The sequence below is a fragment of the Sturnira hondurensis genome, unplaced genomic scaffold (assembly GCF_014824575.4).
Source record: "Sturnira hondurensis isolate 20B ecotype Veracruz unplaced genomic scaffold, ASM1482457v3 Scaffold0019433, whole genome shotgun sequence".
Lineage (NCBI taxonomy): Eukaryota > Metazoa > Chordata > Mammalia > Chiroptera > Phyllostomidae > Sturnira > Sturnira hondurensis.
In genome coordinates, this window is record NW_028092064.1 from 1391723 (window position 1) to 1407964 (window position 16242).

Genomic DNA, 16242 nt, shown 5'->3' on the forward strand with positions numbered 1-16242 from the left:
ACCACGATGGTGTGGTTCGCAGGCCTGCGCTCAATCCACTGAGCTACACCAGCCAGGGCAAAAATGTATATTTTAAATGTATCAAAAATAGGATAGAATAGAGGGCTAATTCATTCTGAAAAGAAGCAATAGCATTGGTTGGGTAGCACAGTTGGTTACAGCATCATCTCCATACATCAAGGTTGCTGTTCCATCCCCAGTCAGGGCACATACAGGAATCCACCAATGAATGAATGCATAAACAATCGAACAACAAATCAGTCTCTCTCTCTCTCTCAAATCAATTTAAAAAAGAAAAAAGACACAATAGCCTCAGCCACCGTGGTTCAGTTGGTTGGGCGGAGTCCTGCAGAGCAAAACGTCACTGGTTAGATTCTGGTCAGGGCCCATTACCTGACTTGCAGTTCGTCCACCTATGGTGCCCTTGGGGCACCAGAGATGCGCTATCAATGTTTCCCTCACACACTGATGTTTCTCTCCCTCTCTTTCTCCCTCCCTCTCTCTAAAAATAAAATAATATATATTATTTATTTAAAAATACATTTTTAAAAGCACCAGATGCAGCCCTGGCTGGTGTGGCTCAGTGGATTGAGCACTAGCTTGTAACTGAAAGGTCACTGGTTCCATTCCCAGTCAGGCACGCCCTGCGTTGCCAGCCAGGTCCCCAGATGGGAGCCTGAGAGGTAACTGAACTCTCTCCCTCTCTTCCTCCCTTCTCCTCTCCCTACAAATAAATAAAATCTTTAAATAAATAAATAAATAAAAGCACCAGATGCATCTCTCAGCTATTTAAATGTAAATATCAAGCATTCCAAGCATTCCTCGTACCACTTCATAAGTTGTGGGTTTTATATTTAAGCATATTTTTCTCTTTCCTTTTTTTTCTTTTTAAAAAAGATTTTATTTATTTTGCGGGAGGATAACCAACCAACGGAGCCAAACTGGTCAGGGCATATTATTTTTCTTAATGGTATATTAATGTACTTTCACAATATATTACAGATAGTACATTTTTTCCATAATACACGGTTGGGTCAGGAGGAGGGAGCCATAACTTAGGCGGATAGTGAAGGGGACTATCAACCCAGGCTGCCCATTTGTCCAGGATCTGGCCCTCTCCACCAAGGCAGCCCTTTGCTCAAAAGCTCCAAGCCCCTCCTGTTCACCCCTTCAGGGCTACCCCTACCACAGAGGCTCTTCCGGGTCTCGTCTTTGGCTCGGGTGCGGTTACACTCTCACCCGGGGTCAGAGCCCTCTCCGTCCGGCCTCGGTTGGGGTCCACAGGCCATTGGCTGAGACCCCCTCGGCCCGGGTCACAGTTCCACACGCAGGGGTCAGAGGCCCCCCTCACCTGGGGTCACAGCCCCCTCCCTAGGAGGGAGGCTCGCCGACTACAGGCGTGGGTCCCAGTTTGACACGCGGAGTAGGCACAGGCCTCTCGGCCGGACGCACCCTCCCGGGGCCGCGACCTTAGTTCCCCGCCCTGGGAGCCTGGTCCCTCCCCCAGGCCCGCGGCCCCGCCCCCGGACCCATGCAGAGGGTCCCAGGATCTCCGGGGTCCCAGGCGGAGGTCCCGGGCGCTAGGCCGAAGGTCTGGGCGCCCGAAAGGCCAGTGCGGACTGTGTCACCTCCGCAGGAGACCTCGGATGACTCGCGGCCCGCGTCCTCGTCGCCCTCCTGGCTCTCCGAGCAGCCGCCGATCTCGAGCGCAGCTGGGGACAGATCGCTGCTGCGCCAGGCCGCGTGGGGCGGGATGGCGTCCGGCACGTTGCTGGAGGCCGGCCTGGCTCGGGTGCTCTTCTACCCGACGCTGCTGTACACGCTGTTCCGCGGGAAGGTGCGGGGCCCGGCGCACCGCGACTGGTACCATCGCATCGACCGCACGGTGCTGCTGGGCGCGCTGCCGCTGCGGAGTATGACACGCGGGGTGAGCCGGGCCGGGAGGCCGGGCCGCGTCGGGCCTGGGAGCCGGGCGAGCGCCGCCCCGGCCTCGGCCACCGGTTCTGAGCCCCCTCTTTACCTCGGCAGCTGGTAGAGGACGAGAACGTGCGCGGGGTGATCACCATGAACGAGGAGTATGAGACCAGATTCCTGTGCAACTCCGCCAAGGTGAGGGGCCTATGTCCGGCGGGGAGCTGCGGCCCGCCCGGAGCGCTAGAGGAAGCTGGGGGAGGGGCGCTGCAGGTGGCCGTGAACCGGACCCTGGTGTCCCAGGCTTCTTTTTTTGCCCCCTCAGGAGGAGGGTCCAGTACTCGAAGCTTAAATGGCTGCGGCTGCAGGTAGAAACTAATTGTGAAACAGAAACTGTTGTGAAAGGCGTTTAAAAGTAGAGTTGACAAAGTGATTATGGCTTTGTGCACAAATGTAGTTATAATTTCAGTAATTAAGAATTAGTAAGTAAATTTGAAAGGTAACTTTTCTTTGGCTTGCTGATTTCATTCACTCAACACTGACTGAGCACTAAGGGTGGATCAGGCGCTGCCCTAGGCATTCAAGATGAAGGCCCTTTGAACTCTTAAGAAAAGCCCCCCTCCCCCAGAGTAAATTTATCATAGAACGACCCATTGGAAAACTGCATCGGGTTTATTTGGGAGAGTTTTTATTCACGCTGGAGATTTAGTGGAATTCCAAAATACTGTCATAATAAAGTTCAGCCCTAAAACATAATTTTCATTAAATGTGAATGCCTGTTTGTGCAACTCTCCACAATGGTTATTGGACATTGCTCTATCCTCGGATAAAAACGTTGCCCTATCTTACAGTTTTGGACATTTAGCCTTACTTACACGATTATCCTCGTTTACTGTGTTAATATGGTGAAGATGCTGTAATTTCAACCCGTGGATTTTTTTGAAACCTTAACAATATTTAGGACTCATTTAAAATATTTTGATTAGTGATGGCATACATTTTTAAGGAATGGAGAACAGTTCCTTGGATTTCCCAAAATACTTTGCCACAAAGCCTCAGGAGCTGTTTAGCCAGAATTGTATTGTAAATGTTCCTTAGTGTGCGCAGCCTTGTGGAGCAAAAGAGTGCTTGTTGTCTTGCATGTGTGGCATTTGCCATTTGTACAACTTCGCTGTACTATCCCATTAGCCTAGAAAAGAAATCTCCAAGGCAGGCAGTGGTTCTCACATTGTGGTATGTCTAAGGATGACCTGGCAGACTTGTTACAATGTCGGATTCCTAGGTACAAGCCCCAGACATTCTGACTCAAAACTTTAGGTGGATCCCAGGAATCTGAATATGGAGTAGGCTCCCTGGGTGTTTCTGGTGTTGTTGAAGCATAAGCCACCTGCTGCAAAACTGCTGTTTGTTAATTTCATCAGTTGACCTTTATTCAGGGTCCTCAAGTGTCTGCTCCTAGCTAAAGAGATTAATAATGAGTATCTGGAGCCTATTGGAAATATTAAAGAAAAAAAAAGGTTTCCCTGTTTGCCAGAGACCTTTTATCTCCTATTTCTGATTCTTTTTTTCTTTGCAAATTGATAATATGCCACAGCAAAGGTGGGTGCATTGTTTTAATTTTAAAATAACTGTATTTTCTACCATCTACCCCCTCCAGAAAAAAGTGGTAAAAGCAAGACTTATGCGAAGACAAATAGAAAGCTCTTGCAAAATACAGTAGCCTGACCCCACGGCTAGGTCACTGAACAGGCACCAAGATTATGCAAAAATGTAGCTGCACAACTTTTGTAGATAAATTTTTTTACAGCTAAAAATGCACACACCCAAAGGGTACTTTAGGAACATTTTAAATCTGGGACATAATTCTAACTCAGGAGCACAACTATTGTTTGATGGAAGACTAACTGTCGAGGTCAGCTATTTAAAAAGTATTTCTAAAACACACACACACAGAAAGAAAATTAAAAATATTTCTATGAACAGTTTCCTGTTTAGACTACAGTAAACAGTATATTCACATTGAAGTAAACCCTGAGGCTTCCTTGTTGCTCTGCTGCCATTTGGGAGCCCCTCTTCCTACTGCTGACACCTGCCTTTCTCTCTCTGTTTGTGCTGCTGGTGGACCTGCTCTCAGGAGTGGAGGAAAGTGGGAGTTGAGCAGCTGCGACTCAGCACAATAGACATGACTGGAATCCCAACCTTGGCTAACCTCCAGAAAGGAGTTCAGTTTGCTCTCAAGTACCAGTCGCTGGGCCAGAGTGTCTACGTGCATTGTAAGGCCGGGCGCTCCCGAAGTGCCACTATGGTGGCAGCGTATCTGATTCAGGTAGGAAAGGTCTTTCTGCACTGCTCCCACTTCCGGTGGATTTCCAGAACTTTAGGAGCATAGCCTACGGATGGGGCTTGCCGGAAAGAGCCATGTCTCGGGTTTCAGGCTGCTGGGAGGTGGAAAGCACCTGCACTTTGTAGGGAGGCTGATCTGTGGTTTTGCCACCTGCCAACTCTGTGACCTTAGGCCAAAGTGGCTTCTTCCTCTGATGCTGTTTCCTCACATTGTTACAAAGGACCTTACCACCAACTAAAGGCTAGAAACACTTGTTACGAATAGCATGTCAGAAGTCTAGTACTGTAAATAGTGATCACTTACAGCTTTATAGTACGCAGGTTTCTTTGAATTCTGAAGTGTTTCAGAATATGGTTCTGGACATTAGTATCTAGAAATGGAGGATCCAGTGGAATTTGACCTATTGATTGGTTATGATCAGGTGGGATACTTTTAAAAAATATTTAGAAGCCAACAACTCTTATTGCTGTTATATACCCCCTGCCTGGCTCATTTTTGTTACTTATCTGGCCCCTGCAGAGCAGTTATTAAGTCATGTGGGTAGTTTAAGGAAAAGGAAACATAGAGATGACCAGCCTCATCTTGTCTGTTTTCCTGTGAACTGGCGAGCGTATGACTTTACAATACTGAAGCTTTGGTCATTAGGACTGCTGGCCGGAAACGGGCTCTGGAGGGTATTTTGGGCCGAGTGAGAATTGAACCAGCAGGCTAGAAATCCCTGTTTTCTTGGTTCGGTTGTGTTCTAAAACAGCAACTTTCCTTAGGACACAAAGATAACTCTCCCAGCCAGATTTTGAAAGTGCTGTTTTTCTAGCCATGGGAATGAGTTGCTTAAAAACATCTCCTCTTTCCAGGAAACTTGTACCCAGGGGACCAGCTCAGGAAGGACACCTTGTAGGACTAGGCAGCTTTGAATTTAGGATCTAAGCTTCACCTGTTCGACCTTTTGCCAGGGTTTGGCAGAGCAAGACTCAGGCAGGTCTGACTTGTCGTCCCCCCCAGCCTGTTGCATAGTAATTTGGGACTGGCTCACAGAGGGTGCTGCAGTGCCCTCCCATTAATAATGTGTAGAACATGGTTTTAAACTCCATCTCCCAGTGGAGTTTTTTTTTTTTTTTTAATGAAATTCTGGGAGCCCATCAGCACCTGTCATCAGGTCAAGAACACCATGCTTCTTTCTTCGCTGACTTCTCAACCCTGTACCGCAGGTGTACAACTGGAGCCCGGAGGAGGCGGTAGGGGCCATCACCAAGATTCGGTCACACATCCACATCAGACCCCGCCAGCTGGAAATCCTTAAGGAGTTCCACAAGGAGATCACGGAGAAGGCAGCAAAGGATAAGATGCTTCCCACATCAAAGACATGAACTGTGTGGGCTAGAAAGAGCTCAAGACAACCCTGCTGGCAGCAGGATGAAAAAGTTCAACGGGACCTATGGGGCTTAAGCCCAGGCGTCGTAATAGAAACGTGCTGAATAACGGGTAGTTTTGCTCCCTTTGTCCTGTTTCATTTTCCTGCACACGGGTTCCAGTGTTCGGTCTTATGGAAAGATTGAGCATGGCTTCCATTCACAGGGGAATGGGGATACGGGATAGGGACGGGGATATCTAGTTTTCGGAACAGGGTCAAAGAAACCGATCGTGCACCTCATGTTGTTACCTAATGGTATTAGAACCACAGCCCAAAGGCATTTACCACCAGGAAAAGGGGGAAACACTCAGCTCTGGCCAGACTCTCTGTTCCCTGGCCCCCACTTTCGGAGCAGTGACCTGGGTGTAAAAAAGAAAACATGGGATGCAGTTAGGACTGTGCTTGACTTTGACTTAGAACTGGGAGCGCATGTGATTAGCTTTCCCTTAGAAAGTCACCCCTTCAGAATTCAAATCAGACATACACAGCCCTTGAAAACTTTTATTGGCATGAACAGTTCCCAGCTCTTGATGGGGCTTAGAACTTTTAAGAGTAGAGACCTTATCTATTGAAGTTTCAAAAATGTTTCTGCTGTTTATCAGAAATAATCCTGTCTACTTTTTTCTGGCTTATTCCCTAGAGTAAGCCAGAAATCAAACCAAAGTATACATTTCCTGACCGACAGTTGAGAAAACAATAGACAGAACATCCAGGACTCTAGACGGTTGTTGTTGACTCTTGCTGGTGAAGGACACCTTCGGCTTTGTTCTTTCTCTCAACCAAAGCCTGAAGGAAAACTCTTTAACACCTAATTCTCTGTGAAAAAATTACCAAGCAGCCATTTTGCAGGCTACAGAAAAAAGGAAGATCGGGTATCTTTCCTTTTGTCTGGGGTCAGGGGTCAGGGGTGCTTCTATTTAACCTTCATCAGGTCCAGAGGGGAGGCTGTGGCAGACATCTGAGAAGAGGCTTGTGCTAAGTGGTCCGTGTGAGGCACGGGATTACCCCGGGATGGCGGAGGACAGGCTGACCTCAGCTCAAGCAGCCAGCTGAACAGCAGCAGTCTAGACAGCCCCAAAAGGGCTACCCCTGTGGGTTTAGGGAGGGGCTGAGTGCTGCCTTTGGAACACGTGCCAATCAATAACAGTACTCTATTATAGAGACCTGGGGGACTCTGAAGTTTGGATGGGTAGTTGCTGGAAAAGGGGAGGACAAAAGTCAGCTGCTCTTCCCACTACAGGCTTAGGCCAACACGAACTGCAAATTAGTGAGCAGCACCTTAATGCCTCTGGTGACAGTAATCGTTGAGGTGGCAGGGTCAAGCTTGTAGGTGTTGGCATCTCCCTTTTTATATCTGTCCCGAAAAACATAAATGCTCCCGTTACAGCTGGCGATCTTCCAGAGGGATGGGGCAGAGCTCCAGGCCTCAGGAAGACAAAGCCGGGTAAAGCTGTCTAGCAGCGGATTGTAGCATACCAGGGAGTCCCCTTCCGCCACGATGAACACCAGATCCTTATGCACAGCCGCATGCATGCGGCCTGCGAAGGGCAGCACATACGGCTTCACATGGCACTTGTCTGTCTCTGTATCAAAGCACTGGATGAGCCGGGAAGGTTTGGTAAAGAAGTCCAGGTCGTTCTCCTCCCCGCCTAGTAGGTAGATGATCCCGTTGAGGTTGGCTCCGGCAGCCCCGGACACAGCCACCTCTAGCTGCGTTGTCTCAATCCAGACGTTATCGCCCACCCGGTAGTAGATGACTGCGTTGGACAGGGTATCCTGCAGTGTCTTGCCGCCGAGTGAATAGATGGCATCTTTCCCGGGCACGGACACCAGGGTGTGCTGGAGCCGGTCCCGGGGCAAGGGTGCACACCACTCCCAGTCCACGGTGGCATTGTTACACTTCCACATGCGCCGTGGGATGGACCCCCCCACCACGTACAGGTCTCCACCATGCTTGCAGGCTGCGGTGATCTGGTGGCACAAGCTGTTTTGGCCACTTACGCTGATGGAGTCATCTTCTGCGCAGTGCAAGGATACAGCCAACGAGTGAGTACGAGATGACTCTTTCCCGATCAGATAAATGTGCACATTCTCCCCAATTTCCTATTGGAAAAATTTAAATTACAAATGGTACCTATCAGCTCTGTGCCAAGACTCAGCTGAGACACACAGCCTTAAGGCCCTGGGCCATGCACTTGTATTTTGCTCTAACCTACTCCCTTCTAGTTGTTGCCCTGACTCTCCTCTAATCACTGTCTTTCAGGCATTCTATGCTGGGGCAGGGAGTCTCTGGTGCAATCATGCTTCCCACTGTTTAAAGCTACTCTGACATGGTGATTCAGGCAAAAGGTCCTTGGGACTGTTCTGCAATAATGGAAGTAGTTCTCTCGAGGAACTTTTGGGCTCGCACACATCTTCTTCCCTGGCTCCTACCAATCAAGCCAGGGATGACTTATTCACTAGTCGTCAAAGAGGCCAGGCCAGCCCTGGCTGGTGTGGCTCAGTGGATTGAGTGCCAGGCTGTGAAACGGTCACCAGCTCGATTCCCAGTCAGAGCACACGCCTGGGTTATGGGCCAGGTCCCCAGTAGGGGTAGCATAAGAAGCAACCATACATTGATGTTTCCCTCCCTACCCCTCTCTAAAAATAAATAAATAAAATCATTTAAAAAAAAAAAGAGGCCAGGCCTATCAACAGGTGTATTGCATTGGTTATTATAGTATCCTGACGTTAAAGAAATCTGCCTTACCTTCAAGCTACTCCTGAGTGATTCTGCAAAAGCTTCCCTTTCCTCTTTATTAAAATTGATCCAGGCTTCTATGGCCTCTGTTGGGTTCTGGGAACATGGAACTCCATCTGTAAAGAACCAGACGAAAGGCATGGTCAATGGCACACTGGCAATCTGAAAGGGAGGTTTAGAGCCAGGGGCTTTAAAGGTGTGAACCACTTTGTTAGGCTACCAGCATGTGTGTATGTGTATGTGAAGTTAATCTAAGATTGTCTTGTCTCTTTTAATCAAAATGCTGGTTTGCTTTTAATCAAAATGCCCATTTGTCACAAAAGCAATCTACTAGGCTGCAGAACTCACACCTAAAGTACGGTTATACCTCACCTGAGGGTCAGGACTATTGCCTAAACTTGGCCCATCACTTCAAAAGTTTTTTAGATACCTTGATTCATCCTAAGTAAATCATAAATTTACTTAGGTAACAGATACATGCCGAGTGCAGGATGGATGAGAACACTTAAGCCAGGGGAGATTAGAGTATAAATACAAATACTGCCCTGGCTGGTGTGGCTCAGTGGATTGAGCACCGGCCTGCAAACCAAAGGGTCGCTGTTTCAATTCCTAGTCAGGAATTCCTAGTCAGGGCACATGCCTGGGTTGCAGGCAAGGTCTCTGGTGGGGAGCACGTGAGAGGCAACCACACATTGATGTTTCTATCCCTTTCTTTCTGTATAAAAATAAATAAAATCTTAAAGAAAAATACTTCCTTGCTACCTTGTGGGAAAGTGCTGCTGCTTTTACTTTCCTGGAGCCTTCCTCAGAAAGGGACTGTGCCTCTGATAGCAGCTGTGCTAAACTGCAAGTCAGTTTCTCTCAGAAGGTATCTACAGTCCCACCAATAATACTGTAAACTAACACCAGGAAGCCCAAGGGTTCCTTTCTCCTGAACTAGAATACCCAGTGAGCACATCTAAGTAGCTGGGTATGATGTGCCCTCTCCCTCAACTTACCAGAGATGATATCAGTGAGCAGATGGTGGGGTAGGTGGAGAAATTCCTCTGTGCCCTGCAGCTGGGCCAGGTGGGCCTTGGCGCAGTGCTTGGCAGCAGTGTAGAGCTCAGGATCACTGTGTCGATCTGCCAACCACATCACCTGAAGGCAGTTCCCCACCTGCACTGTGCGGGCCAAAAACCGAGAACATTCCTCAAAGAGAGATGTCAGCTGATACATGTCTGACACCTCATAAATTTCCTGCAGCTCATCAGCTCGAAGCTTCACAGTTCCATGGTAGATGTAATCAACCAGGAGCTGGAAAACAGACTCACTGACATCCTGCAGCACAATCACCCGGTTGTGGGCCTCCTTCAGGTTGGATGTGAACATGGACCGGAAGAAGCAGCTCTGAGCTGAGAGGACCAGCCGGTGGAGCTGAAACTCCCGGCCTTCCACTGAAATGGTGACATCAGCAAAGAGCTCTTCCTCCAGACACAGTTTCATGATGCCCTGGGCCACACGGCCTGAGTGTGACCGATCTTTGAAAGTGTAGTTCACAAAGTAGTTCTCATCCATGGATGCTCCAGGCTCCTCCGGTGATTCCATGGTGGCCAGCTTCTCTCTCTGCCAGCTGTCTGCAAGGCAACACCACCCTCAGTAACTCGGGGAATCCACAGCCACAGTCTATGGATCAAGCGGTGTAGTTGAAAGCAAAGTGGGCCCAGATTGGTGTTAGTCCTGGCCCTGCCCATAACATCTCTGATGATCCCCTACAACCACAGCTGGGTTCATTCTCCTGCAGTGGCACCCCATCTTTAATAAAATCAATAAAATTTCTTACTCTGGGTGTTTCCCTGAGAAAACATGGAATGTTCCTTTCCGTGATGTAACAAAAGGCCTGGTATTTTCGGTCAACGGATGAAAGCAAACGGCTGGAGAGATACCATGATCTTAAGACTCTGGCAAAGAGTCTTGCAAACCAAACATTGAATTAACAGTTACTGGGTATAAAACTAGTGAGGCTCTAGAGAGCAGAAACAAATAAAAAGGACGCCCAAGTCCTTGTGTGCAGGAAGAGCCCACCCCCAACCCTCTTTCCCATTTCTCCATGCGCATGGACACCAGACTACCCAATTCGAGGCTTGGCTGGGGCATATGTCAGCTCCACATACGCTCTTCTGAGCTTCTCCCCAGCACTTCCCCGCTCGCCCTAAAGACTCCCCAAAGCTCCGTCCCAGAACTCCAGTCAGAGTCCAGTTGTCCACAGCCCGGGGCACAAGGAGGTCCACTGCCACATGCTGTGTCGCCCTTTCACCAGGAGTCGCCTGGGAAATGGTCGCCGGGCGACCATTCCCACCAAGCCAGCCAGCCCCGCCAACCCTTATCAAAAGCTTAGCTTATGGAGAGGGGGAGGGGTGTGACATGTAGAACCCAGAACCCCCGCCCCTTCTCCTCCTCTCACCCGTCGGGTTCTTCAGGATCCTCGCCTTCTCTCCAGCCTCTGCCACACCAAGCTAGAGCCAGATTCACCTCACGGTTTGCCCACCTGTTTGCCTCGTTTCCTCACCTGCGTTCCCTCCTTTCATTCCAAAGCCCAGAACCTGGAACCTCTGCTTCCGGCCTCGGGTCCGCGGGGAAGAAGATGTAAGACACACTTCCGCTTCCGGTCCGTGCCCTTGGGGCTCCGAGTCCTGTGAATCTTGCCACCGGTTTTTGGTGTGCATCTGGGGAACATGGCGGCGGCTAGGGCTTCTTGGCGGGGGCTCGTGGGGGCCATGACCATGCCAATGCTCAGGGGTGAGCAGGGGGTAATCGAATGAAGCCCGGGGCCGGAAGCAGCGGCGCAGCCAGCGCAGGGAGCCCCTTAGGCCTCACACTGCGTTCCTCTGCCTTTTATCTCCCCGTACAGTGTCCCGACGACCCTCGGCGCTGTTGTTGCCGGTGAGGAGGGAAAGCGCTGCAGCCGACGCGCGCCGTGAGTATGTGTGGGCCCGGCCCTTCTCGGTATGGCAGGCTGGGGCCCCTCATTCCATTCGTCATATGTTTGCCCTTGCTCTGGGACGCCCTTCCCTGGTCCTGGTAAAATCTGTTTGTCCTTGGATATTTGACTGTAATGGCTCTGCAGACAGGACCCGGGCCCTCCCTGTGCCCTTAGGTCTCTCTCCTATGGCCCTGATTCCCCCCTTGTCCATTTCCATGATTCCCTTTTTCTTTGATTAAACTGTCAGCTGGTTGAGAGCAGGAAAGAACATTTGGGCCTCAGAGCCCAATATAGAGCCTGTTGTAGCTCACGTTTGAGTGCCTGTTGTGTCTGGCAACCGGGAAGTGTTTTTATGAGTGGCCTTATTTAGTCCTCACAACAATCTTATGAGATAGATAGTATTCCTTTTCGTACTGTGGATCAGGAAACAGTACAGAGAATTAAAACCCTCAGGGTCAGGGCACTAGTGAGTGACTGAGCAAACTGGCCTGTTGCCAGAGGCAGAGAACACAGAACCATTCCCCTGCCCTCGATGATGTGCAGACGCTCAGTGATTTAGAGTGGTGTGACTCCATGTGCAGAAATATGTCACAGTCAACCTAAGCCAACCAGGAGTCAGGAGACCTAGCATTTCCTCCTTTTTGGGTGCAGTATCTTCATCTGTTTAAAAGTAAATCAGTAAGGTTTCAACTACATCATCCATGAGGGCTCTTGAGCCCTAAAGGTCTTATGCCAGGAGCTTGCTACAGGCCACCATGTGCTAAAGAGATACACAGAAGACAATGTTGTTCCCACCCTTAAAGAGCTCCTAGTCTGATAAGAAAGCTGAGACATACGCTGTGTTAGCAGAAATGCAGACAGTGTGAAGGAAGGACCGTGGAATAATTTTGAGAACTGACGAACAGGCCAGCTTTAGGAATGAGAGTCCTTTCAGGAAGTGTAGGTGGCATTTCTCCTACATTTTCATCACTTCCTATTTCCTAGAAGAGGAAAATGTTTCCTCTTCCTCCACCCTTACCTTTCTCAGCGTTCTACTGGGAGCCCCTTATAAGCTCAGACTGGATGCAGGGCTGGCTGCTGCCTTTGCCATTCCTTTGCTAAATATGCCTTTTCCTTCTAGCCACTGTCAGACCGCGGAATGATGTGGTCCACAAACAGCTCTCAGCTTTTGGAGAGTATGTGGCTGAAATCCTGCCTAAGTATGTCCAACAAGCTCAGGTAATATTCACTACTGTTGTTGTTTGGTTGGGGTCAAGAAAGAATTGTATTCTCCGGTCACATGGGAGTGGGCGGCCCAGTATCAAAGAAACCACAGATTCCTCCATCCTGACTTGAGCTTCTTTCCCTGCCTTACGTCAGGAGGATCAGCTGAAATCCACTGTTCCCTTGGTAGCTCCTTGTCTGTTCCTTCCTGCCCCATGTCTGCAGGTGTCCTGCTTCAATGAGTTGGAGATCTGTATCCATCCCGATGGAGTCATCCCAGTGCTGACTTTCCTCAGGGATCACACCAATGCACAGTTCAAATCCTTGGCTGACTTGACGGCAGTGGACGTCCCGACTCGGCAGAACCGTTTTGAGGTCAGTCAGGAGACTGAGAAGGTTTATGGCATAAAGGAGGGACAGGGGACAGAGCACTTGCAGGGGGACAGCTACCAGCAGGAACCGTAGCCTTCTTAGTTTCAGTTTGGGTCAGTTTGACAGAGCAATTAAACTGGGGCCTCAGAATCAGGCATGCTCAAGTCTGGATCACAACTCTGCCACCCATAGGCTGTGTGACTTCCAGCATTTTGTTTAATCTCTCTGCATTTTAGTTTCCTTATGTGTGGAGTAAGTGTGAAATTGTCCCTACTTCACAGGGTGGCTGTGAGGACTGAATAAAAGAGTACAGGTAGATTGCTAGCACACAAGTTCTCAATGTGTTTAGCTGTTGATATTATCAATCATATACTGTTTGCCAGGTCCTGGGATAGAGAGAGAAGTAACACCTAATATCTGCCCCGCAGCAGTCCCCCACACTCCAGTGAGGGCGGAGGACACTTGCACAGCTTGCTGGAATAATGTATAACACATGGGGTGTTAGAGACACGCTGTAAGAAGGCAGGAGGCCGCTCAGCCCTGTCTGGGAGGCTTCCTTGAAGGGAGAAAGAATGTTTGTGCTGAGTCTTAATGGACAACCAGGACACTAGGAATTTGCCCAGTGAGGACTGGGGTTGGGGAAAGTGGGTCCGGGAGACACGGCAGACAAAGGGCACAGCGTAACAAAGACAAGCATGCTGACTGCTGAGCTGCATGTCAGCACGGCTTAAGCCTTTGCAGCATTGAGGTTTGGAGCTTCAGGACAGAAGTTGGGTTCATCGGGCAGAACCCTAATTCACTTTGTATCCTCATCAGTGATGTTCCCCCTCAGGGACTCTGCCTCACACCCTTCAGCCTGTGGCCATCTTGGTCCTCCGTTCCCCCTGTTCTTCCTAGATTGTGTACAATCTGCTCTCTCTGCGCTTCAACTCCCGGATCCGTGTGAAGACCTACACGGATGAGCTGACGCCCATTGAGTCCACTGTGTCTGTGTATAAGGCAGCCAACTGGTATGAGAGGGAGGTGAGTTACTGGACATGGTGGACGCGGCCTCTGGACCCGAGGTGTCGTGCCCAGCCCATGTTGGCCACGGTGGACTGGTTGCCTGAAGGCCTCCTTTTTCTAGATCTGGGACATGTTTGGAGTCTTCTTTGCTAACCACCCTGACCTAAGAAGGATCCTGACAGACTATGGCTTTGAGGGACACCCTTTCCGGAAGGACTTCCCCCTGTCTGGCTACGTGGAGGTAGGAGCCTTTGAAATGGGGTAGCAGCCTCAGGGAGGGGCTGATAGAACCTAGGGGATCCTGGGCATGGTGGGAAGTATGGATTGTAGTGGTTTAAAAGTGTTAGGCTCTGGATTCAAATCCTAGGTCCAGTTTTGAAATCCGGGGCAAGGTGCATAATGTCTCTGTGGCACAATTTTCTTATCTTCGAAGTGGGCCACTTAACCACTTTAAGATCTGCACTGTGCCAAGTGATGTGCGTGTGACGCCTGGTGCGTTATGAATGCTCAGTTGACGACAGTCATTGTGGTGATCATTTTAATGACTGGGGCAGCCTTGAGGACACACTCAGTCTGTCTCCAAGATCTGCAAGTACAGCATTTGTTTCACCCTGCCCTGGATCGCTGAGAAAGTAGCTGACAGGGAAGACACCAGTCTGGAGGGTGGCCAGAGGCAGGACCAGTAGCACATGACTCTAAGGGCCTTATAAAGAGTTTCTGTTTTGCTTGACTGCGCGTGTGCAGCAGGTTGTTTACTAGCAGGGAGATGGTCTGTTGTGTGCAGACGCACGAGCGACTCTGCAGCAGAGTAACTCTGGAAATAATGAGATGGTGGCATCCAACCCTTCCCTTCCATGCGCAGATGCTCCTGTTTTCTTCTCGAGCTACTTCTGGTCAGGGTTGCGTCCCTCTCTTCTCCTTTTCTGTCATCCCTACTGCCCCCCTAATCTGGATTGCCTCTTCACACCACCACCTGTTTGTTTTTACCTTATCCAGCTGATCCTCCAATAACAAGAACATCCATAGCCCTGGCCGAGTAGCTCAGTTGGTTAGAGCATCATCCCAGTATAACAAGGTTGCAGGCTCGACCCCCCGTCAGGGCACATGCAACGATCAACCAGTGAGTGCATAAATAGGTAGAACAACAAATGGATGTTTCTTCCCATGTCCCTTCATCTCTCTAAAATTAATTTTTTAAAAAGGAAAGAAAAAACATGCCAAAATTTACTGCCTTGCATCTAACGCCAAAGCCACAGGACCTGAACTTGGTGCCTGCCGGGTCAGGTGTACTCCCTTCAGCCACTGGCTTGCTCCCTAATCCTGCACATTACCTTGTAGAGAGTGTGGGTGGGTGAGCCAATTCGGTTCTGCTGGAGAAGGAGCTCAGAGCTCACAATGATACACACGGTCGCAGGGAGCCTGATCAGGTGATGGCCAGGCATGACGGAGGAGCCATTTTGGACCCTGGCTGATAGGTGACGGAGTTGTGGATGGAGTCTTGAGTTAAGCTAGGACTGGACTCCAGAGCAGAGAAGGGGCTGGAAAGTCCCTCAAGGCCGTGGGAGAGTGCGCTGCTCACTCTAACAAAGCCTGCCTTTGTGCACAAAACTGTCTTTTTCTTCTGCAGTTACGCTATGACGATGAGGTGAAGCGGGTGGTAGCTGAGCCGGTGGAGCTGGCCCAAGAGTTCCGAAAGTTTGACCTGAATAGCCCGTGGGAGGCCTTCCCTGCCTATCGCCAGCCTCCTGAGAGTCTCAAGCTTGAAGCTGGAGATAAGAAACCCGAAACCAAGTAGCTCCAGGGAAGGCATATGGATCCGAGAAAGCATCTTATCTGTAATTGTCTGTAAATAAAACCTTACTGAGACTCACCACTCCTTGTGTGCTGATCCTCCTGAAGCTTTGATTCAGGAGGGGAAGATGTGGGCATGGGGTTCCCCCCTCCCTCAGAGAGAGACTACGGAACCAGAGTCTGTTTTCAGGGACTAAATAGTGCAGGTGCAGACATGGTGACCTGCAGGCCTGGGTGCATTTATAAGGTCCCACAGAGTACAGGGCTCGGGATGGGTGTGGCATAGCCTCTCCTGAGGACTAGAAGGGTTTCAACAAGTGCTGACAGCCCCAGTGGGTCCAGGGTAACCCCTGCCTGCACTCACTCCATCCGAACAGCCACAGGGCTCCCTCCACAAGTCAACAGGAAGAGCCACAGCTCATTTGAGTCTTGAACTCTGCATCCTGCTCCCTGCAACCCGACAGCCCATCATGCCTGGGCTAAGAGGATCTGTCTGCACTCTG

The 16242-nt window shown here is 49.8% G+C and overlaps 3 protein-coding genes across 6 annotated transcripts; 2 read left to right on the forward strand and 1 right to left on the reverse strand.

Annotated features, from left to right (window-relative positions):
- Nucleotides 1-1489: 1489 nt before the first annotated feature.
- On the forward strand, nucleotides 1490-6510 carry PTPMT1 (protein tyrosine phosphatase mitochondrial 1). The gene is given in 5 exon segments (XM_037028039.1): nucleotides 1490-1927; nucleotides 2029-2109; nucleotides 4046-4237; nucleotides 5464-5598; nucleotides 5601-6510. Coding segments are annotated over 5 exon segments (840 nt in total). The 5' UTR covers nucleotides 1490-1531; the 3' UTR covers nucleotides 5637-6510.
- On the reverse strand, nucleotides 6154-11130 carry KBTBD4 (kelch repeat and BTB domain containing 4). 4 transcript variants are annotated; one of them, XM_037028019.1, is made up of 5 exons: nucleotides 10850-11014; nucleotides 10229-10319; nucleotides 9405-10022; nucleotides 8416-8522; nucleotides 6154-7769 (listed from the first exon to the last, which is right to left on the reverse strand). In XM_037028019.1, exons 2-5 carry the CDS (start codon nucleotides 10251-10253, stop codon nucleotides 6909-6911), a joined length of 1611 nt encoding a protein of 536 aa, XP_036883914.1. In that variant the 5' UTR covers nucleotides 10254-10319; nucleotides 10850-11014; the 3' UTR covers nucleotides 6154-6908. The 4 variants fall into 4 exon arrangements, with proteins under 4 accessions (XP_036883914.1, XP_036883913.1, XP_036883916.1 ...); XM_037028018.1 differs by lacking the exon at nucleotides 10229-10319 and having other exon boundaries at nucleotides 10955-11130; XM_037028021.1 differs by lacking the exon at nucleotides 10229-10319.
- On the forward strand, nucleotides 11102-15821 carry NDUFS3 (NADH:ubiquinone oxidoreductase core subunit S3). Its single transcript, XM_037028040.1, has 7 exons — nucleotides 11102-11184; nucleotides 11297-11362; nucleotides 12489-12586; nucleotides 12797-12946; nucleotides 13841-13966; nucleotides 14070-14189; nucleotides 15576-15821. Exons 1-7 carry the CDS (start codon nucleotides 11121-11123, stop codon nucleotides 15741-15743), a joined length of 792 nt encoding a protein of 263 aa, XP_036883935.1. The 5' UTR covers nucleotides 11102-11120; the 3' UTR covers nucleotides 15744-15821.
- The last annotated feature ends 421 nt before the right edge of the window (nucleotides 15822-16242 follow it).